This window comes from Caenorhabditis elegans, chromosome II (assembly GCF_000002985.6).
Source record: "Caenorhabditis elegans chromosome II".
Taxonomy (NCBI): domain Eukaryota; kingdom Metazoa; phylum Nematoda; class Chromadorea; order Rhabditida; family Rhabditidae; genus Caenorhabditis; species Caenorhabditis elegans.
The window spans coordinates 4,647,181-4,672,046 of record NC_003280.10 but is presented as its reverse complement, the minus strand read 5'-3'; the positions used below and the strand labels follow the sequence as shown (position 1 = coordinate 4,672,046).

Here is a 24,866-nt window from a genome sequence, read left to right as displayed (position 1 = left end):
TTTCAACAATTTTTGAAATTAGGTAAATTTTTTTTGTAACTGGGAAATTCTTGTATAATGCTCAAATAAAAATACAAAAAATAACATGTGAGAAAATAATATTCAAAAATTTTCCAATTACAAAAAAATTAAATTCACAACTTTTCTACGTGACAACAAGACCCGACCTTTCCCCAAAAATTTGTCCGTGGAAGAACAAAAAAAAACAAATCACGGGAATCCTCCCACCTCGGCCAGTTTCAAATTTATTTTTCAATTTGGCGATCATACCATCTGAACGAGAGTTGGGGCAAAATTGCACTTCAAAATGGGTACAGCGGATGAGACGGCAAAACAATCAAAACTCTCAACAATGCAATCAACACAGAAAAGGAAGCCTGGCTCAAAACCGAACGGCGGATTTTTGTCTTTTCGAGGGAAGAAGCCGAATGTAAGTTTGGAGAATGTTGGCGCATCTGTTTTAATAAAGATTTCGAGTTGCTTGTTATGCGGTTTTTATCGTAAATTTGTACTTTTTTGTTTGGAGAGTCAGAATGGTTAACGTGAAAAGAGACATTCGATACTTTTGGTTCTGTCTAGGGCTTCCACGAGCGGCAAGCGTGGCTTCAGAGCCTGCCTGAAACGTGCCCACCTCACGTCGCCCTCTTCGCCTCAATTGTGACATGCAATCAAATGCTTCGTGTTTGCACCAAAGATTCTTACGTCTGACACTTTGGATTCATCGTGACACTATACAAGATGCAGGAGTCGCGATGTGAGGCAGGCGAAGGTCGCCTCCAGGTGGCCACGGCAAACTTTTCGGTGTCTGCATGGAAGCCTTAGGTTCTGCCTGCCTTAATGCCTTAAAGATATGATTCTTGAAACTGGCTTAGCCGTGTTGTAAAATCTAAAATTTGTGCTATCCACAATTAAACCTAAATTTTTCAGACCACAGGCGGTGATCTTAGATCGAGTAAATCTAAAAGTAGAGTCAGTTCGTTAAATTCGAAAGGTCCACTGAGTGGAAAAAACAAGAAGAAGGATAACTCGGGTCGTGCTCGCAAGAAACCTTCACCAATGAAGTGCTTCGCGAGTGGGGAGATTGTGGAAGGAGTTAACCAGTACAAGGTGACATCGCAACTGCGGAAAAGTTCGAAGCTTCTGGACTACGACGTTTATTTGGTGAAGGATACGGAATCGGGAGACGATTATAGAATGAAGGTGGCGAGAAAGGATCCACAGATTTTGAAGGTGAGAAGTTTTGGAAGAACAGGAAGGATGTACATTTTATTTTCAATTTCAGACTGAAGCAGCTCTTCTCCGACGTCTTGAGAAGATTCCTGGTGACAAATGTTTCATATCAATGATAGAGTATGGCAGTATTGTGAAGGACAAAGTGGAGTTTCTGATCGTTTCTCCATACGGTGCCACGTTGAATGAAATAATGAAAAAGGCCACGATGGGACAACTTTCAATGGACTGCTCATTCGTCGTTGGTCTCCAGATGCTCAGAGCAATTCAGAATCTGCATTCGATTGGCTACATTCACCGAAACATTAGTCCAGCATCGTTTCATTGTGGGCTAGGAATGGACGAGCCAACTCTGTTCTTGCAGGATTTCCGTCAAGCTAGGAAGTTCGAAGAAAACAAGAAACATGTGACTGCAAGAACGAATGTTAAGATGTACGGTTGTGGACGCTTCGCGAACAGAGCTTGCCAAGGATCCAAGGATCAGGGACGAAAGGATGACTTGGAAAGCTGGGTGTACACTTTGTTCTATCTGATGGATAATGGATCTTTGAGTTGGAAGCGGGAGAACAATTCACTAGTGGTAATTCAGCAGAAGGATGCTTTTATGGCCGGAAGTAAGAAGACAGCTTATCTTTCTGAACAGTGTATTTTATTTTTTAATTTTCAGACGGGAAAGATCAGTTCACTCATGCTCCACGCGACTTGGTACCACTTCTCTCAGTCATCAATGGATACGAATTTTCGAGTGCTCCAGACTATGAGGTCTTCAGAAACTGCTTGGAAGGCATCCAAACCGTTCAAAACTTGAACAAAAAGTCGTGTGACTGGCTTGGAAAGGCTGGAGTGGACGAACTCGCTGGTGATACGGTAAATAACTTATTCAAGAAAGCTTTTAAACAAAAGGTTTTCAGGTACGCAGTTTCGACTGCAAGGTGACAGGAGAACGAGACTTTCTTCCACGAGGTGAGAAGCCAAAAAAGCCAGCCAGAAAGAAGTTGTCATCTGGAGATGTCATATTGGGAGTTGGAGCAACAGACGGGTAAGTACTGAAGAAAATAGATCCTGCTGAAAAGTCAAACAATTTTCAGATGGAAAGTAGTGAATCTTCTCGGTTCCGGTGGATTTGGAGATGTGTACAAAGTGCATCGGGAGAGCCAGGCATCCAACAAATGCTACGCATTGAAGACTGAAAGTGAAGAGGGAGAGAAGCGATACTTACGTCTGAAAGTCGAGGTGACTGTGATGATGAAGACTGCCGAGAAGAAGAAGGATAACAAGTTCAAAAATTTCATTGAATTTGTGGATCGTGGAAAGTGTGAGCAGCTCAAGTGCAAGTTTGTTGTGATGGGTCTTGTTGGACCATCCCTTGAAGACATTCGCCGCAAGTACCTCCTCGCCTCGTTTTCAAAGCACACTTCATTCAACGTTGCCATCCAAACTGTCACTGCTCTCCGGGATCTTCATTCACTTGGCTATCTCCATCGAGACATCAAACCAGCAAACTATGCAGTTGGTCTTGATGAACGTGAGGATACAGTCTACATGCTCGACTTTGGAATTGCCAAACTTTACGTTGATGAGAATGGAGTTCACAAGATAAAAAGAAAGAAGGTGAAGTTCCTGGGAACGCTGAGATATGCTTGTCGGGCATGTATGATGCAGCAGGAACAGGGAAGGAAGGATGACTTGGAAACTTGGATCTACTTGGTATTTGATTTGATGGATGAAGCACATGGAATGCCTTGGAGAGCTTTGTGCGATCCCAGGGAGATTTTGAAGTCGAAGAACACATTCTTTGCTACCTGTAAGTTTTATTTTCTTAGTGTAAAAACAAGGAAAATAATCTGGTTTCAGTCGACAATTTCCAATTCTCAAATATTCTGAAACGCTTGAAAGATTTGGTCGTGTACGTCGACGACATGCAATACGACACCACTCCAGACTACTCGTACATTCTAAACTTCCTCAAGACAACTGCCAATGATGTAGGTGCCAAGATCACTAAGAAGTTGGATTGGATGGGCAAACTGAAGCAAAAGGAGTTTGACAGTGAATCGGAGAAGTCGGAAAAAAAGGGAACTGGAGATGATGAAGAATAACTCGTGTAGCTCTGAATAGATGCTCTGAATAGAATGCAATGTTTTGTAATTGAATAAAATGATTTTGCAATCATTATCAGGCTTTTAATTTTTTGTTTTTCCGATGGAAACATCTAGCAGACCTCTTGCAGATTATCTCACAAGATTCTACAAAACTGAGACGATTGGCAAAAAGGCTTCAGTCCCTACCACCCATTTTTCATTTCTATGCGTACCTGTGCGTAGGGGTGGCGATAGGGCGCCCTGTTGCGACCTAACGCCACCCCTACTAACGACCTCAATGAATAAAGTTTCGACCTCGAAAGAAAATTCGAGTAATAAGTAAACCATGCTAATTTAATTTTCATCTTCAAAATTCTGATTGGATTGTTCGTGAAGCTGCTGTGAAATAGCGAGGGCGCCCTGTTGCGACCTATCGCCACCCCTACCTGTGCGGCACATTTACAAAATCCACACTCTCTCGCTATTTTTTTTCGAAAGTTATATAGAGATATAGACAAATCCTTGTGCTTTCTATATAAAAGTAAAGTTGTTTTTAGAAAGTATAATACAAGTATTCCTCTAAATTTCTATAAAAATTTCCTATTGAAAACTTCGAAATAAAGATGAGAAAATTTTTTCCAGTCGGAAAAATTGACCATTTTGGAAAATTTGTATTTTTCTTAAAATATTGTACGTAAACCATTTTTTCATCGATCTGAACACGTGGACCACATCGCCCAGCACAGAGAACAGTTTGAAATAAGTTTTTAAAAATATTTTTTTTGTTACTGTTTTGCTCTGCATTTTTTTAGTGGTAAGCTTTAAAACATGCTCATTTTGTTTTAAATATTACTCTTATGAAAACTCTACTGATATTATTTGAAAGTTGTCACATTGAAAAACCTGGTCTTCAGATACAAATTATTTTTAATGGCGCAATTTCTTGAAAAAAGTTAAATTGAGGACACTAAAAAAAATTAATATTGCAACTTAGTAGAAAAAATTGCGTATTCTGACATGTCTGTATTCAGAAAAAATAAAACGTCTTTCTCATTTCTCGGAGTTTCCATAGAAACTTCTATATTATTTTCCTCTTTTGGGAGGACACTTCTCTATTTTTATACTTTTTATATTTTACAGATTCTTTATGAAACATAATACTTTACGAGCCGTGTTTCAATTCTCATTTTTCATCGGAATATGCACTTTTATTATGATAGCCGGGTACTCGTATCAAATCAATTATAATCAGAGAATGGGGATTTTTTACGGAGGTTTGCTAGTTTTTCAGCCTAAATTGTATTAATCAGGAAATTTTTAAAGGAAATATAACATTTAAAAAGGTACCAAAAGTTGTAATATACACTGCCACTCCATTTTTCGATGTACCCATTGAAAATTCAATTTTACGGGATTGTTCTGAAAAAATTAAAGTAAGTACTTCGAAAGTTACCGAGAATTTAACCATTGGTTTTTTCAGAACTCGTGCACTGTTACAAGCAATAATAAGACTTTTCCAATTGCGGATGCCATTGTATTCCACTCACGGGATATCAATGAGACGGTAATATTAACCTCCAACCCACTAAAAATAATTTTTTTTGTAGAAACTCTCATTTTTCAATAAAAATCGACGATATGATATTCCATATATCATGATGGCTATGGAAAATCCATTTTTTGCTGGCTTAACTGTATATCATAACTTTTTTAATTGGACAATGACTTATCGCACCGATTCTGATATTTTCCATCCATATGGGGCATTTGTGAAGAGTTATGTGCCAGGTTGGTTTTCAAACTTACTGTATTTTCCATATCAGACCCACACCCTCATTGATCTACTTTGATGGTATTTTTTCGGTTGTATATAGTTTTATCAAAAAATATTGAACGACCTTAATATAGAATAACATTTTGCACGTATTTTATCAGTTGACAATTCTTTGATAAAACCGAAGTCAACCGAGATATCAACTGTCAAAGTAGAACGAGGTGCAAATCTAATAGGGAATGCAGTTCTGAATTTTTATTTGTATTTGTCAAAAATGCTAATGTTACCATAATTTTAGCTGAAGTGAACTACAGCGAAATCTGGAATTCGAAAACAAAAGAAACACTCTGGATGGTCTCAAATGGAAATGCACAGAACAAACGAAAGGAATTGGTTGAAAAATTAATTAAAAAAGGAATGAGTATTGATTTATACGGACAATTATACAAAAAGGAACCTGCTGAATGTCCAAGGCGCAGAGGTCCTCCCGGGTGTGATGTGAAGTTCCATTCGTGAGTCCTTTAAAACTTGATTGTCAAAAAAAATTGTTTCAGACCCTACAAATTCGCCATCGCTTTTGAAAACAGTAACTGCAAGGATTACGTGACCGAGAAATTCTGGAAAAAAGCAGGTATTTACAAGACAGTTCCCATTGTGATGTCTAGAAAAATTTATAGAGATCTTGGAGTGAGTTCCCGTTTTTCATGTTAAATTTATAGTTAAATTTCAATATTTCAGATCCCAGATTCAATGTACATCGCAGTTGATGACTACCCGAATCTTGAAGAATTTGTGCATCATATCCAAAATGTGACATCTAATGAAGAGGAGTATATGAAATATCATAAGTGGAGAAAACAATTCAAGTAATTAATGAGTTCTTGAAATATGAATACTTTCTATTTTCAGAATTGTGGATACCAATGAGGGAAACATCGGGTTTTGCCAATTGTGTCAAAAGCTGGCGGGTTACAAAAGAAAACTGGTACCTCACAAAGTTTACGAGAATTTAAACTCTTGGCATAGCACTTCGACTTGTGATAATTCGTTTGCAACTCGGTTTTTATGATTTTTGAAGTTAAAATAAAGATTTAAATTATTTCCCGAACAGTTTCGGACACATTTCATGCTATTTTCCCATTTTTGAGATGGAAACTTGGAAATACAAAACATTTCACTTGCAATTCATTAAGATTGGAGATATTCTGTGAATCATTTAGTTTAACACAAACCCTGATTAAAGTGTAACCTTCGTTTATATTCCACCTCCCGACCTCAGTTTTGTGTAAGTTTCGGGATATCTGGCTGCGCAAAATGCAATTATATAACTTAATCTATAGTTCGAGTTTTGATACTTTCCTATTTCTTCTTGGCAGTTCTGATTCGTTTGTCTTTTTTTTTCTTTCATTTTCTTATTTTGGTAAAACTTGTAGTAGGTGTTTCTTATGTTTTTTTTTGAAGTTTTATATGTTTCTAGAGTCTATATGTTTTTCTTTTAATTCAGAAACAGGCAGCAATGTCCGATCCAATGGAGAAAATATTCAGTATTGATATTGTTATCAATAACATAATCAAACACACCTACCCCTTTGAAAATTTTCCAGATCTTCGAGTAAGTACTTTCAATTTGGATTTCTATTTTGTTTTGTTCAACTAAAATTTTCCAGCTAGTCAATCGATCTTTCAACAAAGAATGCATCAACGTACTTCGACAATCCCATGAGAAAATACTTATTGAAGCAAGAGTACCAGAAGTTCATTTGAAACCAGATGATGAAGGAGTTACGATCAATGGGAAGTTTTGCAAAGAGAGCTCGTTTCATAAAAGAATAAGGTAAGTGAATGCAAAATTTTTCAACTTTATATTAATACTATTTTCCTAGATTTTTGAAAAACAAATGTAGGGTGAAGATAAAATACTTTGAAGTGAAGGAACTCCATAAACTAAAGCATTGGGATCTTCAGAACACTCACAGAATTATTATGGACGACTTGATTGGAAATTGTCGTAAGTTTTTATACATACTAGATAATATACGTATAAAGTACTTTAATTTTATTTCCTCTTCCAGGTTATACTATCCGAGAGTTCATTGGAATGAGTTCAATTTGTCCAGAAGGATGTGAAGGTTGCACCGAAATTGCAGATAAATGCAATAGATATGGTCCACTACAATTGCATATGGTGATACGAAGTCGGCTCGATCCACATTTTAAGGAATTAATCATTTGTGACAGGTGGGAATTTAAAACATGAATCCATAAAATTAAAGTAATTATTTTTCAGATTGTTCTCATTGATCGAACAACACAAAAGAAGACAATACGCTTCATATCTCCAAAATCTGATTCCGCCATTCACATGTGACCATCTAATACTCATACTCAATAGTTCATTTTCCCGCGATGTTGCTATGGAACTTCTGGCTGCACTAAACCCAAAAACAGTAGAACTGCGAGTCGGGCGTTTTGGCGCAATTAGATTACACGAGGCTCAACATGCACCTGTCAATAATTGGAATTTATCACATCTTCACATTAATATGAGAAATTCGGAATGGTTATCAAAGGAAGATTGTGCGGTAACAATCCATAATGCTAGCTGTTTATTTCCCACTGAGAAATTGAAGATTTCATTACCAAGCTGTCTTGTAAATCTTGCTTCAATGGAAAGAAATGTTATTGACTTAATACCGCTTATTTGGAGAAATGTGCCAAAATACATCAAAATCGATCTCCATCTATTTCCAACGGTTCCAAAGACAACTCAAACAGTGAAGTTCTTCAAAAATCTTCGGATCGAAAATGGGCAAACCGTTAAATGGCTTCGTCTTGAAGAGAAAAGTCGAGAAGAGCGAAGAAGCGCAAATTTTCTAAGACTACCAGAAGGCCCATATATGGATATGTATTTCACAATTAAGGATAAATCAATAAATCGAATGCTTGACATTGCTGTTCTGGTGGAAGAAGAGTCTTTCGGGAAATATTACCATAGCACAATTAACCAAAAGGAATATTCTGCCTCGGCGAGAAAGTTCATCACTCCCGAACATGTTGCAAATTGCACGAGATGTTATAGACATCATGGCGTGAATAAGAGCAAAAGCAAATGGGAATTCGCTTGATCATCCTCTTGTGTATTTTATTTTTAACCTTTAAACATACAATTGGAATTTATTTGTTCTTTAAAGCAAATATTTTTTCATAATTTTCTTATAGTTTCAGTATGATTTTTAAAGGTTTTTTAAACATGATGTAAATTTTGCCGTGTTCTCCATTGCACTTGATTTCCATTGTTTTTCCGAAATTAGTTTTTCAATGAATTGTTAATGAAAACAATATTTCTCTACATATATGTATAAATCCTTTTTTCGATGTAAAAAAAACTTCACATCACAGAATATGGCGACTCCTAATTGTTATTGTCCAAAAATGTGTATTTTTCTCAGAGAAGACACAAAAATAAATAGCCTGCGAGTCTTCATTTATCCTTATGACTCTACCCTATTACTCACTACAGTACCCCCTAGAATAATTGAATAATTGAAAAGTATAAAAGGAGGTGGATCACTGTGCTCTGCCACTTTTTTGTCTAGAAGAGCCACATATTTCTAAATATTGCCGTAGAAATATTTTCTATAAGGATTTCATTTTTATTGAATAGAAATTCAGATTGTTTCAGACAATGTCCCAAGGGAGACGCGCAATTCGTCCATCCATCGGAATTAATAAAATACATAATGATTTTCCAAGTAGGTGAAATTTATAATTTTTCAATTTTTATATACAGTAGTTGTGGTTGCTGAAATGCTAAATATTAGAGGGGGGATCAATTAATTTGAAATTATGGAAATTCATTCTGCAAAATGTGGATTGCACCTCTTTGGCTGGACACAAAATTAGTGAGTTCCGAATTCAGATTTTTCCAGTGTTACCAAATGATGGTTCTGCGCATTCAAAAAGAGAGATTAAATACAAATTCATGTATGGAACATTTGTGGGATTTCCGTCTCTAGGTCCAAAATACAACGGCTGTGTTTTCGCATGGATTGAACAAGAACAAAGTTATTGGCAAATGATGTACGACAATGATATTCGAATGATCGTGACAATCAGCGGCACTCAAGGAGAGGACAATTTCTATTTTCCTACAATTCCAGAAGACGATGGTATTTACAAGTGTGGAAAGTTTATAATATCTTGCGAGTCTCGGGTCAATATGATGTTCTATACGAAAAGAGTCTTGAGATTCAAAGCACCACTTCTGTCTTCAAAGTGTAAGTACTAGTGTACAACATTCCCAAAAAATGAATTCCTTCAGCTAGGATCATTGTCAGTTACACCTTTCATTTATGGATGGGACAAGCTCCCGGCACGGAGTATTTGACAAAACTCTATGACATTTTGTTCAGTGAGTGAAACACTATGATTATGAAATAATCAGCTGACTATTTATAAATTTAATTTAATTCCAGACGATGAAACCTTCACCTTTGGTTCAAATCCTTCATCACCATTTCTTGTAATTCAATATAATATTCCGATCAATCATATCATAACCTTCACGTTGCTGGATATCCTCCGAAAAACTATAAATGAATCGGTGAAGGATTCATACACCATTGAGCATTTGTTTCCAAAAGTTATGGATGAAAGTGTGACTGTTAAGAGTCAAAAACGCATATTTTCTTACAAGTACTTCGAAAACGCTGCACAGTCAAGACCGAAGATTTGTTGGAGCAGTATTAAATAGTTCCCTTTTGCCTATTAGCAATTTATCTCGATTTTTCTAGCAGATCCCTCTGCGTTGCTTGTATAAGATCGCAGTTAGAAAAATATGATTTAACCAGTACCTTTTATATGTTCTATTTTCTTTGTGTTCTTTTATTTACCATAGCTTTTATATACATATATTATATATAATACGTACATAAAATTTTATTCCCCTTTTTGTACTAATATACTAGCTTCACATTATCATAATTACACTATCTTATTATTTTCTCCTGTTCGCGCAGGTTTTTCGAAAAATTAATAAAGAATACTTTTCTAGCTGTCATATATGAGATTTAATATCAGGTAGGTAGGCTTTCAATGTCTGGCTATGTGCCTGCCTATCCACCACCTTGTAGACAGGCAGACGTCTCGTGACTAAACGTAGTTTTGCCAAAGCCGTTTAGCGATACTTTTTCGGCAACCAGCAACTTTCAGGCACCATTTGAGGCGTTTTTGAAGCTTTTCAACAAAATCTGTTCTCAATTTAAGATGGAGCAAACCTTTTTCTACATTTCTATATTAATTTTGGATTAAAAAAAGTTAGATTAAATTATTTAAATAAACCGTTTTGTGCGTTTGCCGAAAACAATCGCCGCACATCCCTGCTTTACACAAAGCGCGGTCAGCTGAGTTGACCTCTATTTAGTGTAAGATTCTGGGTATTCCGGTGTGCATATCGATGTTTCTTCTCTTCACCAATATTTTTTTGCTTTAGATTTCACATCTCACCCACATATTTCTGTACAATCGTTTAGTTTTCTTGATTCAAAATGTTTTTATTTAGGACCCAATAAAGAACCAATAGTTATGAAGGACACGACAGAACTTGTGGAAAAAGTTTTCCATATAGGATTAATTGTGAATAACATTATACAGCACACAAAAAGTTTTGATAACTTTCAAGAACTTCGAGTAAGTTTTTTTATATGATATTCCGTCATTTTCCAGTCGTTTGTGACCTGATTTGAACAACAATTTTCATTAGGGAAAATGTAGATCAGTTAAAATGTTTTTGGTAAAAGCAAATACAACATAAAATCAATTACACAATTTGTTGTCAGGTTTGTTTCATTTACTGGCTCTAAAAACATTATTAATAAACTATTTTCAGCTAGTCAATAAATTGTTCAATAAAGGATGCATAGCAGCACTACAAAAATCCCATGAAAAAGTCACAATTGAAGCAAACGAACAAAATCGATTCCCATTTATATTTTTCAACGAGGATGAAATTAAAATGAATAAAGGGGTTACTGTCAATAAAAAATATTGTACAGAACATAAATTTTATGAGCATTTAAAGCGAGTTTGGTTTATTTTTGGATTATTTTTAAATATAAAAAAAACTATACTTTTTTTGGAAAACCAATTTTTTGGAATAAAGTTTTATTGAGTATTTAGTTGTTTTTTTCTGAAAACTAAACTCATAAAATTGGATTTTTTCCAGGTTCTTAAAAACCTTGTGCAATGTGAGGGTAAAAAAACTCGAAGTGAAGAAAATGAATAGTTTGAAACACTGGGATCTTACGAATGCTCATAAAATTATCATGGAAGAACTCATTGGAGATTATAAGTTTTTAGAAATATGTAATTACTTGTAGAATACTTGTCGGCTGAAAAATTTAAACTCAATTGAAAATTGCTAACTTCATCTGATTATTTGGTGTAATTTTCGTTTCAGGTGGTAGAATCACAGAATTCATTGGAATGGACTGTTTATGCCCGAGAGGATGCAAACATTGTACAATGATAGCTGAAAAATGCCAAAAATATGGCCCACTTCAATTTCATATGATGACTGAAAGCCGAGTCAACGAGAAACATTTTAAGGAGTTGATTATTTCTGATAAGTAAGTTAGTTTAAACATTGTGTATAAATGTTTATTTATTTCTCAAGTAGTTCCTTCAAACAATTTTCTAAAAAATACAATAAAAATCAGTGTCCGAAAAAAAACACCAACTTTCCAGACTGCTCCATTTCATTGCCGATCTATCAATTGAAAAAATGGAAACGTCACAAAGTGTACTGAAATATGCCCATGATTTTATTCCATCTTTCACATGTGATCATCTTATTCTTGTACTCCACAAGCCAAAACATCGATTTTTTATGAGAGAGAATTCAAGAATACACACTGTGCCGCGTGAAATTTTATTCGAATTTTTGAGAAAGTTGAAACCAATATCAATTGAATTGAAATTTGAAACCATCAGTGATGACATCAATTTGCACTTAACCCATTTTAACTATCATCGTGGACATTTCAACGATCTAGACTTCTACGGACTTGAACGAGAAGGATTCCAGGATTTGAACTTTTCGTCTCTTCACATTAATATGACAAATGTAGTTAAAGAAGAAGTAGAATATGGTAGAATAATTAATTGTGCCAGACTTTTATTCCCAACGGCGAAACTCAAAATATCAAGTCTGGGAATCTTTCTTCAACGGAAAGTAATATTATTGACATAACAACACTAATTTGGAGGATTGTGCCAACATTTGTCAAAGTCGATGTGATAATTTTCACAACTATTCCTTCAAGAAATGAATCAATGAAACTTTTCAAAAACATTCGCTACATTGATGGTCAAACAACAAGATGGTTGAAAGTGGAAGACGGATCACGTGAAGAACATCGAAACCCGAACTTTCATGAGACTCCCGATGGCCCATGGATGGATATGTACTTGTCCGTCAAGAATCAGTCGTTAAACCGTGTGCAGAATATAGCCCTTCTGGTTGAGGAGAAGCCTTTCTTAAAATATTATCACGGTACAATCGGTCGAAACGTGTATTCTGCTTCGGCGAGAAAGTTTATCACTCCGGAACACATTGAAGGCTGCAGGATTTGCCAAGAACTTGAGAAATCAAAAGCTGGCAAATTAATATTTGTTTGAGTTTTTAAAGTTTACCTTTAAGTTATTTACATACATTTCCTTCTAGACTTTTAAATTGTTTATTTTTGCATGTTTGAATATATAAAATTATTAATATACATACTTGTTGTCATTATAAAACACTCCAAGTTTTTTTTTAAACTCCCAGTCAAAGTTTTGATAAAATTTTAAATTTTTAAACATACAAGAAATGTGAACTTTCTAAAAATAAAAAATAAAGCAAGCAAAAACTCCAAGTTTTACAATAATATTTGGTCATTTCAGGGTGTTTAACAATCCATCCCTAACCAATTAATTTATTTTTTTACTGTTATATAATATGTACAATAAAAATATTAATTAAACAAAAGAAAAAGTCGGAATATGAATAGATCCAACAAAAAAAATTGTAATTGTCTCATGATGATTCGATAAACTTTAGTGGTTTTTTTTTCAAACTGGCATGTTAAAAAAAATTTCAAATAAGTTTTCATATGTGGCAACTGACATAAAACATTGCGCTGCATTTTTATTGTTCAGTTCTTTTTTCTTTCACCAAAATTTTATGACTCTAAAAGGGATCGAAATATTCGTGTTGAAGGTTTTGAAGTTTTTTTTTTTTTTTTCTTTGGTCTACTTTATGATCTGCTTTATGAAAATTTAAACTTTCTAAAAATCCAATAAAATTTTTAAAAAAATTATACACTTCACTTTATTCATGAATTAAAATTTCTTCTCTTACAGACAAATTCATTCGGGAAATTAAATAAATGTGGAGCATATTACAATTTCAAACGTACCAAACCTGATGAGAGAATCAAATCGAAATATATTTGTTCATCTGTTTCTTTTTTCCCAATACTCATTTTTCTTTTTCTCTACTCCGCATATTGAAACGTTTAGAGGGGGATGTGTCCTTTTCACAATGGAAATTCGCTTTTTTTGTATCTTTTTCGGATTATCCCATCCGAATGTGACATCAAATTGTGATTGATTCTGGTTTTTTCTTTGGTTTTGAGAAAAAAAGGTGCTAATTTAGGGAAGTTTTACTATGGAATTTTAAATGTTTCTGATGTTTGTCAGAGCACAGAAAAACATAGTTCAAAGTTCCTATATGATAGAACGTAAGTAGACTTTCCCACATTTTTTATTTGAATTTAAAAGTGATTTGTGATCACTTGATCACGTTTATCTTAATTTTAATTCGATAAAAATATTTAATCCTCATAGAAAACTATTTGTTTTATCTGAACGTAACTTTTTATTTCAGTAGAAACATTCTGGACATTGCTGGTAAAAACTTCGAAACTTGCCAGCAATTTTTGAGCATTTTTCTAATAGCTTCAACTATAATACATTCTATTTCCCGAAAAAGCAAATATTTTTCAACATTCTATCACCAGCTTCTTTGTATCTTTGTATCAGAACATATATATACAAAAACATAATCAAACACGTGCAATTAATTTTTTTTAAAATCTATCTTTCCTGATTTTCATTTATATATATATATATATATATATTCTCATTGGAAGTATTTATAGTACCTCAAAAAAATGTTCATCACCAATTGCGTTCCTATTCAGTTTAATGTGTTCGTCATGTTTACTCATTCACAATTTTTTCACAGTTCTTTTTTCATATTTCTGATATTTACTGCTTTTTCGTATGCACTCTAAAATTCAAATATAAGTTCTTATGACGTTTTGTCAAGTGATAAAGAATAATTGCAAGATTATTTTCCTAGGGCGTTTCCGTGATGAGAATTTTTGTTATGTTTTCTTGCCAATTTGCCTTCTTATCATTTTTCTAACTCTGAAATTAAAATACTAGGTGCCTTTAAATATTTGAAAACAAAAAATCCCAATGTTATCTTTCCCAGCCATCAAAATCATGAAAATAATTCAATGATAAACCGATTGGGAAAAAATCGTTTTTGTTTGATTTCAGAATACACAATCTTTTCAGGCTGTTTCTATGTACAATAACGTTACTTGTCAATCTAGGTGAATAGTTTAGAAAAATACCAATGACGAATTCATGATGAATTAAAATTTAAGTTACGAAATTTTAACAGATACTCTCGAAATTTATCAATCGATCCTTGTACTTTTTAGTTCCGCAGAGGCTGGCGGAGTTTACAAGCGTACGACATGGTTCAACTTTTGTTTAAAGCTTTATAAATGGAACATAGATGAATATTTCGAATGCTAAATGCCCCCTCCTTCTCTGCTGAAAAACGCCTTTTCCTTATCGATTGCTAAATTTTAACAGATAAGGTGTTTCAAATTGAGCACAGAAAACAATTTTTTTTAATTGTGAAAAAATTATATTTTTTATTTTTGTTTTCTCAATTTTGTTTTTTTTGTTAATCCGTTTATAAAATGCAATCAACAATTTTGCTCTAAATTCCCCAACATTATCTTAAAAAACCAAAGGCTCAATGTAGAAAAAATCTTCAAATTCGCTCGTTTTTTGTCAGAAATAATTAAATAAAAGTTACCAATTTTGTGATTTTTTTAACCGAAAATGATGAAAAACGAAAAAAGCTGAATGAATTTGCAAAAACAGGTTTGCAAAATTGGAGATTTAAATTAATATGTATCAGAATTTTTTCTTGAAATTTTTTAAACCGCCATAAATAATTTTTTAAAAGGAAAAATGAAAATTGGCTCAAAATGTCCGAGCTTAAAATTACATTTATTGGAATATTTCAGAGTTTAACATTTTTTAAATATAAAATTCACAGCATGACTCCGCTTTTAAAACAGGAACATTCTAAAAAAAAATTTCAACCAAATTTTTTTTAAATTTGGAAAGTACTCTTAAAAAATAAGATACAATCTGAAAAATCTGAAAAAGTTTCATTGAAAAGTTCAAAAAATCAAATTCTTCTAGATTATCACTAATAAAACTACCAAAATAATTAATTTCCTCTTTTTATAATTCTTTGGCTTCTATGACTCTTTTTTTCCATTCCAATACATCATAAGTTGTCCGACAAGGCGCTAAAAACAAAAAAATTCTCACAATTTCCACCTCTCCCTCCCCTTCTCCATGTTCCTTTTTTTTCAATAAGTTGTGGAATCTCCATGTCTCCATAGTTACATCTATATTTTCTCTAATTCTCCCTCTCTTCTTTTGTCCTTTTTTCTCTTCCTGTCCCCCTGAAATTCATATCCGTTTTTCGTTTCAAATTCCACTACTCCTCCCCTCCCACTATTATTGCCCAATTCTCATATTCTACTACTCTAGTAATTTGAACTTTTAACTTTTTAAATCTTGATAATAAAAACCACGTTCCACGTTTCACCGTGTTACCACGTTTCTAATGAAAATAATGTACATTCACAAACGACCACCTTCTCCAGAAATGTCTCAAATAGGCGGTGCCACGTGTACTTGGAGGTATTTAGGCCGATTTGTGACACTTGGAATTTATGCATCTGTTGCATTATTTGTATGGTATACACTGGTCCCAACAAGGAGTAAACATAAAGGTTAGTTTAAAAATATAAGGAAAACTGAAATGGAAAAATGTAATTTTATACCTTACAGCTGACTGAAAATGAGCTTATTTCGGATTCTAAATAAATTTTAAAAATAACATAAAATTCTAAAAAATGTGCCGAAAAGTTGTTTGTCAATTTTTTCTTGAAAAATTTACGTTGGCCAATTTTATATAAAGAGCATTTTCTCGGAAAACGGGTGCACAAAATTAAGATGTTTCAAAAAATTCTGTAAAATAAGAATCAAAGATTAATCAGAGGTAGATTTTTTTATTTTTCCGGATCGTGTAGCAGAAGCTGGCCTGTGCGGTGTAAGGTTCTGTAAAAATGAAGCTTGAATGATTTAATGCATTTTTAAAATAAGCCCGGTGCTTCAATTTGCTCCAATTTATGAAAAGTTAAAAAAAATGAACTAGCGCATTTTTCAAAATTCATAACGATACTTAATTTTGAAAAAAAAACTTTTAAAACCCAAAACTAAAAAATAAATAAGTTAATTAAAAAATTATTCCAGATTCCATTGCAATTAACAACAATAATGCAGACCCCGCCACTGCTTTAATTCCTGTACATACCAAAAATGTAGTTATCTACGCTGCAACGAAATTCTTCGGACACCCAATTACCACTGAGAGGTTCCTTGCGACTTGCCCTGATGTTCAGGTACTAACAGATTTCACTTGAATTTCACTAACCTTTTTTTCCAGAATTACTGTCGAATAACACAAGAAGAATCAGAATTCGATAATGCTGATGCTGTGCTATTTCATAATGCAGATTATCGTGGCAGTGTGAGTTGATTAAAATTTTGATTATGGAGTAAGGATTCTGAACATTTCAGACGGATAAATTCAAAAAGATGAAATCCCAACGAAAACCAGGAGTTCCATATGTGCTATGGTCTCTCGAAAGTCCGACCAATGACATGTTCCGTCCGGATAGTCGTGAGTAAATTTTTTCTATAAAATAGAGTTTATTAGAAACTCCAATTTTTAAGACATGATCAATTGGACAATGACCTACAGAACTGATTCCGATGTCTGGGCACCATATGGTACAATTGTGAAGCTGAAAAATCCAGGTTTTTTGTTTTGTTCTCTAATTTTTTACTTGGATTGTTTCAGTGGAAGTTGACCTGAATGCAATTTGGGAGGGAAAAACAAAAACTGCCACGTGGCTTGCTTCAAACTGTATTACTCAAAATCATCGGTTCGATTTGATCAAGAAAATTATTGATAATGGATTTGAAGTGAGTTTTTAAAAAATACTTTTGATTTGTTTTTGATTAGTGTTGCATGTCACCTTACAAAAAAATGTCTGATAATTTTTTCGACTGAAAATTTTGTATATACCTACAAGATGAATGGAATTACCCATGATACTAGATCTGAAAACCTCTATAAACTTTATTAAAAAGCTGGAACTGTTTTAATGTTCTGCCGCTGAAATTTTTTGCGTTGATAAGCTAAAATTAGGCTTTTAAATTGTGTAGGTTTTGTTTTTAAGGTTTATTCATTTATTTTCTTCAAATCAGTAGTTCAAAAAATTGCAGATTGATATTTGGGGCAATTGTGGAAAACAAGTCTCCCAATGCGCTGGAGTGGACAACCAGGAATCGCCTTGCGTGTTGGAATTGATCAAGTAATTTTCTTTTTGTAATTTTTCTTCCACACTAATTATTTTTCAGACCTTACAAGTTTTACATTTCTATGGAAAACTCTAATTGTAAGGATTACGTTACTGAGAAATTCTGGAAAGCTTTAAACGATCGAATGACAATTCCAATTGTCCTTGCGAGGAAGTACTATAAGGATTTGGGAGTGAGTTGTTTTTTTTAAATAAAGCTTTCAGAGTTAATACTTACATTAAATATTCTCAGGTCCCGGACTCTGCGTACATTGCTGTGGATGACTACGCAACTTTAGATGAGTTTCTTGCTCATGTCAAGAAAGTGAATAAGGAGAAGGATCTGTTTTTGAGTTACCATCAATGGAGGAAAGAATGGAAGTAAGCTCGAAAAAACAATCAAAAATATGAAAAAGTTTATTTGAAATAATTCATTTTTGCCAAAAATATAGAAAATATTCAAGCCACTCATTCAAATTTTGACGTCCCGTCAACTGGGGGGGGGGGGGGGCTGATCAATCAGCGATGTTGACCACGCCATTCGCGATTCGCTGATTGGCCCACAAAGCTTACTCAGTTTATCACAAGCCTTTTGATGTAGATTGTGAGAAAAAAGTAAATTTCAGAGTAATAATTGGAAGTGGCTTCTCCGGCTGGTGCACACTTTGCAACAAACTTCAGGACAAAGACTACATTTTGAAAAATCCGAAATCTTACAAGGATGTTGCATGGTGGCATTCATTCGAAATGTGCAATAATCAGATAGCTTCGAAATATTTGTAGTTGTTTTTATTCTATTTTATATTAATTTAATTATTTTCATATTTATTCGAAACTGGGGTTTTTACGGGTTTTAAGGAACTGAAATGTGATAATTTTGATAGATGTGATGATTTCAAACGAATTTATTTACATTTATGTGTTTTTAGACTTTTTACAACAATTACAAGCTTTGAGTTTTTACGGGAAAAAATACCAATAAATTATTAATGATTTCTGTGTGTCTAGAAAGCAATGACAATAGCACCAATGATGTAGATGAAAATGAGAAGAATTGATGAGAGATTGTTGAGAGCCGAATGAACTTGAAGCCAATCCGATGTTGCGTCCTGAGACATCTTTAAGATTTTTAATTCGAATTGGGAGTGAAAGCATTGTCTGCTTGAGTTGAGTGGGTGTGAAAAGAATAATAAATTTAAATAACTTTGTTAGCAATGTTTAAAATTATGGGGTTTTGGTATTTCCATATACATATCCTACCAAAGGTATCTATCAAAAAAATTTAATTATAGTTTTAGAGTAATAAAATTTGCTCAAAATTCTCAATTTTTTTTACATTTGATTTTAACAATAAGTTAGCTAGAATTAACCTTTTTTGGAAATTTTAATATTTTGGAAACTGCCAATTTTTTAAATTATTTAAAAAAAATACATATATTAAGCTTTGTTAATTCCGCCGTTAATTTTCACTTGTTCTAGAAGTTCCCCAGATTAATTTCCAATAAAACCTTTTATCTCACCTTTGAAGAAGTCCCATCAGTAGTTGGTTCCTCTTCAGAACCACAACACAAATTGGCATTAAGAAGTGAAGCAAGAAGGGTATATCTGTGTGCTGGTGGAACCTTTCTCTTTACTCGACTCATTGCAGAGATCATTACAGTTGCAATAAGACTGAGAACAGTCATTCCGATTGTGAACGCGTAGAAGACGTCTGTAATTTTAAATGTTTTTATTATATTTACATAAATTTTTAAAATTAAATATTTTAATTTTTTTAAGTAATAAAACTCACAAATCTTCGGAATATTGTCTCCAAATCCAAGTTGTGGAGTCTTCTCTGCCAAGAATTGGAAGCTCAGGAATTGAAGCAAAAGAGCGAACATTTTCACATAAATTTGCTGGTTGAACTTTCCAAAGAATGGAGCCAACAAAAGAATCAATGCAGAAATGAGAACCGGGAGAGTGAGTTCAACGGCAAGGGTTGATGACTTGCGGACTACTCCAACACACACTTCGAGACGTTCGGCTCTGAAAGAATTCAATACATTTTTAATAGATTTTTTTAAAAATTTCTTTAAATTAAAATGCAAAATTACCTATTGTCATTTTCCTGATTCATTTTTGAAATCCAAGTGTACATTGGATCAATATGCCAATTAGTTTTAGTATTCTTCGTATTCAACATCTCATGTGCTCCTTCGTGTTCCATTATGAATCTTACATATCTTTTATAGAGGTTTGATTGCAAGTTGAAACAGCAATGTTTACGGTCCTGGAACTTTTTTTTTCAGTTAAAAAATTTTGAAAAAATTTTAGAAACTTTCAAAAGCTGCTCATTTTTTTTCAATAAGTTAACAAAATTTTTAGGCGAAATGTTCCAAAATAAGACTTACATTTGGATATTCAGTATAATCAATCTGACATTGAGCCTTCATTCTGAACTCAAGCCTTGCCGTCACATTTCCATTGTAGTTTGATTGAATATCATGGTAGTTGACAAAATCTGTGGACTGGGATCCTGTTTGGAGCCTAAAACACAAAATATATACTCATTTTACTCACATTAGGGACTTACTTATCCGAGTTGATATCTGGTGACCACAATCTTCCCATGGATTTCAATCGAAGCACCTCGGTCTTCCATTCTTCTGGATTCCAACGAAGGCGACGGTCTTTCCACGACTGAAAAAATTTAAATATTTTATGTTGTAACCAGCCGTAAACCGCACCTCCGGCGCGGCCCCCGACTTCTAGAGCTGAAAACTATTTTTTCTGAAACTACCGTAATCCTACAGTACTCCTACCGTACCACTATTGTACCACTACAGTACCCCGACTATATCCCTACACTAACCCAACTCACTATCCCTCCAGAAGCTAAAACTTTGCAGACTACAAAGACTACAAAGACTAAAAACTATGGACAAACGGAATAAGCGCTTTATATATAGTAAATGATAATTTTAAAAAATCTTTAAGCTCACCAGTTTCAAGAATCCATTGATATTCATCTCCTTGAACACCTCATTCATCCACATCTCCGTGATGGATCCATCAAGTACTTGAACTTCAAGAGTCTCACCGGCTGCAACGGTGGGTGGAAGCATCATCAGAGCATTGCTCTTGTCTGTAAAACTGTTTGTTCAATTTTTCTGTTATACTTATTTCAAATTTTAATTTCCAACTCTTTATAAAATCAATTTTCAAACTACATTTACTCCTTCCATTTAAAACCAGTCTGTTTTACTTTTCCCGTATAACATTCAGATCTTCTTCTGAACGACTAAAGTCGTATAATCCTTCTTTCAAAAAAAGTACCTTGCATACGATCCGCATCGCTGGTTAGCTTGTAGAACAGACATTCTTCAAGAACTTGATACTTGTGATGCGCGACGTCTTCAATGTCTGAAAATTGGAAATATACATAGAATAGTGAATGAAGTTGTTCTGCTGGCAAGTTGAAATCCCGGTACATCAAATTATATTAAATTTTAGGGTTTTTTACAGTTAAATTACAGGTCAGGCAGGTTTCACGTCTGATTATAGTACAAAAAATGTGGGGTTTTTGCGCAATTCCGAGCATTTCTGCAAATTTGAACTAATACATAGAATGTTTGAATACCAATAATTGAAACGCAATCATTGTACAAAATTTGTAGAAATAATTTTTTTACTCTGATTTACTATACTATTTTGGCATTTTAGCATTAACGAATGTACTTTAACTATTAACTATAACTATTAACTATTAACTTTAACTATGAAATAAAAACTCAACGCACTTAGGTACAGTCAGCAACGAGGTAGGTAGGTAGGCAATCTACAAAAACTCTAATTTAACCTCCTCTGATGCAGATGTTTTCCTGCCTTGAATACCCGACCAGTGCTAATTTTTAGTGTTTTTTTTTCTAAAAAAAAGTGTTAATGGTCAATTATCGTTTCAAAGTGCGTAGTATTTATTTCTTCTCCGTTTCGTGAAGGTCAAATAAATAGTCTGACGGAACAGGTGTTCAACAAATGAACCCTCTGTCAACTCCCACATCTCAATTTCCTCTCTCGGCTTCTGCCTCCTGATAATGTTTGTTTTGCGGTTCAATTGCAATCGCCCTTATATTGAGAGGAGAAAGAATCGAATCCCCCCTTTTTGTTGTAAAAGGGGGTCAAAGTGTTACATTTCGGATGGTAACCTCGTTACCCTATAAATAAGGACACGGACGACAGATTATGCCCAATTATGGATATTGAATAGGATTTAGGACTTTAGAGCGGAGGGGGGAGGTGGAAGAATACTTTGAGAAACGGTTACCGGAATATGTGATTGTGGGTCGCGTCTTTAGGACCTACATTTCTGGACGAGCAAAAATATCTAGAACTTTTGTTCAAAAGAAGTGGATATAAAAATAGCTAGAACACGAACAATTAATATATAAATTTTACAAGTAAAACTCAAAAAAAGTAAATGATCAAAAGTCTATAGGATTAGCAATAATCGATTTGGAGGTTAAGTACCCACCTGACCCAGATATTCAAATTAAGTGGTGAAAGAAAAATTCCCTAACAATTTCTGATTCGTTTTCTTAACAAAGATTCTGCGTAGGCACAAAGATGTCTGCCTTCAAAGAGACCTGCGTCTCGTTAAAAATAAAAAAAAAAGTCGGTAGGAAGGTATGTACGCCTGAATCCCGTATCTGCAGTTGCCGTTTAAAAACTTTTTTTTTTCAAAAATTCAATTCTTGTAATATTGTTTTTTTTAACTTACAAAGTGAGCACTAAAATCGAGGGAGTACTGTAATTTCAGAAACACGAAAGAACAAATTTTGGCGCACTTGTTTTCGCATCTAACAGAAATTGTCGTGTCGAGAACCATTTATGTAACATAATTGTTTGAGCACCAACCTGTAATATTGCTTTTCCATTTGCAATCGATATCATAAGCGGCAACTGAAAGTGTGACCAGTGAAAGTAGAAGTGAAATCCATCGAGCTTCTACCATTTCTTGTCCTGGTCAACTGGCGCTCTGTGTCTCCAGTTCTGTCGGGGGACGACGAAGGCGAGTTGCTGGTTCTGAGCGAAGAAAGAACAAAAATATTTGTTTTCCTACCCTCCCCCCGATTCGGCTTGGGGACGAAGCGGACGGGATGGGAGGAGTCACAGGAGGACAGTAAATAGTGGGAGAAACGGGAACAGGTGCGAAAATGCACTTGACCACAACCACCCGCACCACGTATCCCTCAATCAAGTACTACCAGTTTTTGATTGCTGTTTTGACGGATTGAATGAGGGGGAGACAGGGGATGAAATCGGTGCTATTAGTCAAGTTTTTTAATGATTACGAGATAAGATTTTACAATTTTTATGAATTAAAACATTGTTTTAAAAATTTACATAGTTGTAGAGAAACATGTTATGAGTTTTTTCTAAGCCCCATTAAAAAAAAAATTATTTTAAAGTTTAATATTCAAAAGATTTTAATAATAAAAACTAATATAATCATATTTAGCATGTCATAAAACATACTGGTGTCTACATATGTATTGTCCTGGCTAATCTTAAAAGATTCAGTCTCTCAGGGGGCGCTTGATTATTCGATAAATTGAAGGGAAATTTACCATTTTTCATGTTGGTCAAAAATTATTTTTCCTGCGGTAGTATGTGGACCGTGGCTGCAAAAATTCACGACTGCGTGTGACGTCACACTTTTCCGAAAAAAAACTATATTTTACATTCAGGCGTATGAATTCATATATTGAAAAGTTATCCAAATGTTGAACAACTTCCGAGTAATTCAAGTAACTAAAGTTTCTTAGAACTGGAAATGTTAATATATTTTGTACCTTTAAAGTAATGAAGTAGTTTTTCTAAATCGCAAGAGCAGAAGAAAAACGTGTGTTTGATGAGTTTTATTGACAATTGGGATTCCCTTCTTTTTATCCCCCTACAAAAGTGCTTGTGTTTGCATACAAAACAACACCAGTCTCTCACGACAGAACGAACTTTTGCTCATTCTGAAGATGGATCGGTGCCTATGCTATGCTAATTATTTAAATTTTTATAACAAATTTAGGAAGTTTGTGTAATTGACGGAATTTAAAAGTTCAACAAGCGGAGCAAAAACCGAATGCAAACATTAAATGCTCTCAGACTGGGACTCAAAACTGACCACCACTCACTTGTTTTGCGGTGAAAAGCGGAAAAGCTCTCGAAAAAGTGCTCAAATTGAGAGAACTTGAATAACGAAAAAAAGAGATGTTTGTCATAATTGGAAAGGAAATATTTTTTATTTATATTTGAAAAAAAAAATTCTGCGTTCAGAATGCCTACGCCTGCCTTATGGCTACACGGTAGGTATGGAGCAGAATTATGTGCCGATCAGAGCTTTGCCTATACCTATACCTATGCCTATACCTATACCTATACCTATACCTAAGTCTATACCTACATCTGTTCCTACATTCAGCTATTCTGGTATACTGATAAAATATCGACAAAAAAGAGACTAGCTAAAAGTTATGGCTTCACCGACTTCCCAGTAACAAAACAACATACCACAGAAAAAGGGCGTGTCCACTGATCTTGAACTGACCGCCCATTCGTTTTTCTACCCCATTTTCTCTCTCCGGTCGAATTTCTATAGAATAAAACTGAAGAAAAGATTGCGGTTTTCGCTTGTGAAAGACTTTTTTCCTCCGAGGACGAAGGTTAAATAAACGACTAGGTTCGTTTTTCGGGACGGGGACAAGATGAGGAGCGAATGAAAATGGGGCACACTTTTGACAGTGAAATGAGGATCAGTAACTAGGCCAATTATTATTTCTATTCAGTGACACATAACATACTTTGACATTGTGTCTAATGGTAGTTTTGTGATTGTTTGGTTAAAAGGGATCTATTAAATTATTTTATTTTTAAATTTGAGAGGTGAATTGAATTTGAAAACGCTAGATATGATGCCCATGCTATTTGGATAGCATACTGTGATGAGTTTACAGG

At 34.2% G+C, this 24,866-nt stretch overlaps 7 protein-coding genes and 1 non-coding gene across 9 annotated transcripts; 6 read left to right on the top strand and 2 right to left on the bottom strand.

Annotated features, from left to right (window-relative positions):
• The first annotated feature begins 254 nt into the window (after positions 1 to 254).
• On the top strand, positions 255 to 3,404 carry T05A7.6 (Protein kinase domain-containing protein). The gene is made up of 7 exons (NM_062423.4): positions 255 to 430; positions 928 to 1,230; positions 1,283 to 1,844; positions 1,898 to 2,097; positions 2,142 to 2,269; positions 2,319 to 3,034; positions 3,085 to 3,404. The coding sequence occupies exons 1-7, from the start codon at positions 308 to 310 to the stop codon at positions 3,327 to 3,329; spliced, it is 2,277 nt and encodes a 758-aa protein (NP_494824.1). The 5' UTR covers positions 255 to 307; the 3' UTR covers positions 3,330 to 3,404.
• A 970-nt stretch (positions 3,405 to 4,374) lies between these two features.
• On the top strand, positions 4,375 to 6,184 carry fut-5 (Alpha-(1,3)-fucosyltransferase fut-5). The gene is made up of 8 exons (NM_001027139.2): positions 4,375 to 4,585; positions 4,635 to 4,744; positions 4,792 to 4,875; positions 4,919 to 5,099; positions 5,384 to 5,597; positions 5,640 to 5,772; positions 5,824 to 5,951; positions 5,995 to 6,184. Exons 1-8 carry the CDS (start codon positions 4,459 to 4,461, stop codon positions 6,152 to 6,154), a joined length of 1,137 nt encoding a protein of 378 aa, NP_001022310.1. The 5' UTR covers positions 4,375 to 4,458; the 3' UTR covers positions 6,155 to 6,184.
• Positions 6,185 to 6,587: 403 nt separating this feature from the next.
• Positions 6,588 to 8,425, top strand: T05A7.11 (F-box domain-containing protein). Its single transcript, NM_001027140.3, has 5 exons — positions 6,588 to 6,697; positions 6,753 to 6,919; positions 6,969 to 7,093; positions 7,158 to 7,323; positions 7,373 to 8,425. Exons 1-5 carry the CDS (start codon positions 6,602 to 6,604, stop codon positions 8,208 to 8,210), a joined length of 1,392 nt encoding a protein of 463 aa, NP_001022311.2. The 5' UTR covers positions 6,588 to 6,601; the 3' UTR covers positions 8,211 to 8,425.
• Positions 8,426 to 8,760: 335 nt separating this feature from the next.
• On the top strand, positions 8,761 to 10,034 carry ptp-10 (Tyrosine-protein phosphatase domain-containing protein). Its single transcript, NM_001347283.2, has 4 exons — positions 8,761 to 8,837; positions 9,015 to 9,362; positions 9,407 to 9,496; positions 9,561 to 10,034. The coding sequence occupies exons 1-4, from the start codon at positions 8,771 to 8,773 to the stop codon at positions 9,836 to 9,838; spliced, it is 783 nt and encodes a 260-aa protein (NP_001334207.1). The 5' UTR covers positions 8,761 to 8,770; the 3' UTR covers positions 9,839 to 10,034.
• A 634-nt stretch (positions 10,035 to 10,668) lies between these two features.
• On the top strand, positions 10,669 to 12,334 carry T05A7.13 (DUF38 domain-containing protein; the record flags this gene model as incomplete). Its single annotated transcript, NM_001347282.1, has 5 exons — positions 10,669 to 10,773; positions 10,973 to 11,163; positions 11,309 to 11,448; positions 11,543 to 11,711; positions 11,830 to 12,334. 5 exons carry the CDS (start codon positions 10,669 to 10,671, stop codon positions 12,332 to 12,334), a joined length of 1,110 nt encoding a protein of 369 aa, NP_001334208.1.
• A 3,778-nt stretch (positions 12,335 to 16,112) lies between these two features.
• fut-6 (Alpha-(1,3)-fucosyltransferase fut-6) lies at positions 16,113 to 18,872 on the top strand. The gene is made up of 10 exons (NM_062422.10): positions 16,113 to 16,241; positions 16,765 to 16,913; positions 16,958 to 17,041; positions 17,092 to 17,194; positions 17,248 to 17,331; positions 17,375 to 17,499; positions 17,803 to 17,891; positions 17,938 to 18,070; positions 18,130 to 18,257; positions 18,503 to 18,872. Exons 1-10 carry the CDS (start codon positions 16,115 to 16,117, stop codon positions 18,657 to 18,659), a joined length of 1,179 nt encoding a protein of 392 aa, NP_494823.2. The 5' UTR covers positions 16,113 to 16,114; the 3' UTR covers positions 18,660 to 18,872.
• On the bottom strand, positions 18,764 to 22,962 carry lgc-27 (Neurotransmitter-gated ion-channel ligand-binding domain-containing protein). Of its 2 annotated transcripts, none has more exons than NM_171848.7 (9): positions 22,773 to 22,952; positions 21,195 to 21,281; positions 20,861 to 21,003; positions 20,452 to 20,558; positions 20,270 to 20,405; positions 19,973 to 20,148; positions 19,669 to 19,904; positions 19,397 to 19,587; positions 18,764 to 18,985 (listed from the first exon to the last, which is right to left on the bottom strand). In NM_171848.7, the coding sequence occupies exons 1-9, from the start codon at positions 22,867 to 22,869 to the stop codon at positions 18,881 to 18,883; spliced, it is 1,278 nt and encodes a 425-aa protein (NP_740978.1). In that variant the 5' UTR covers positions 22,870 to 22,952; the 3' UTR covers positions 18,764 to 18,880. The 2 variants fall into 2 exon arrangements, with proteins under 2 accessions (NP_740978.1, NP_740977.1); NM_170980.4 differs by having other exon boundaries at positions 18,767 to 18,994; positions 22,773 to 22,962.
• On the bottom strand, positions 20,070 to 20,090 carry 21ur-10128. Its single transcript, NR_051003.1, has one exon.
• Positions 22,963 to 24,866: the final 1,904 nt, after the last annotated feature.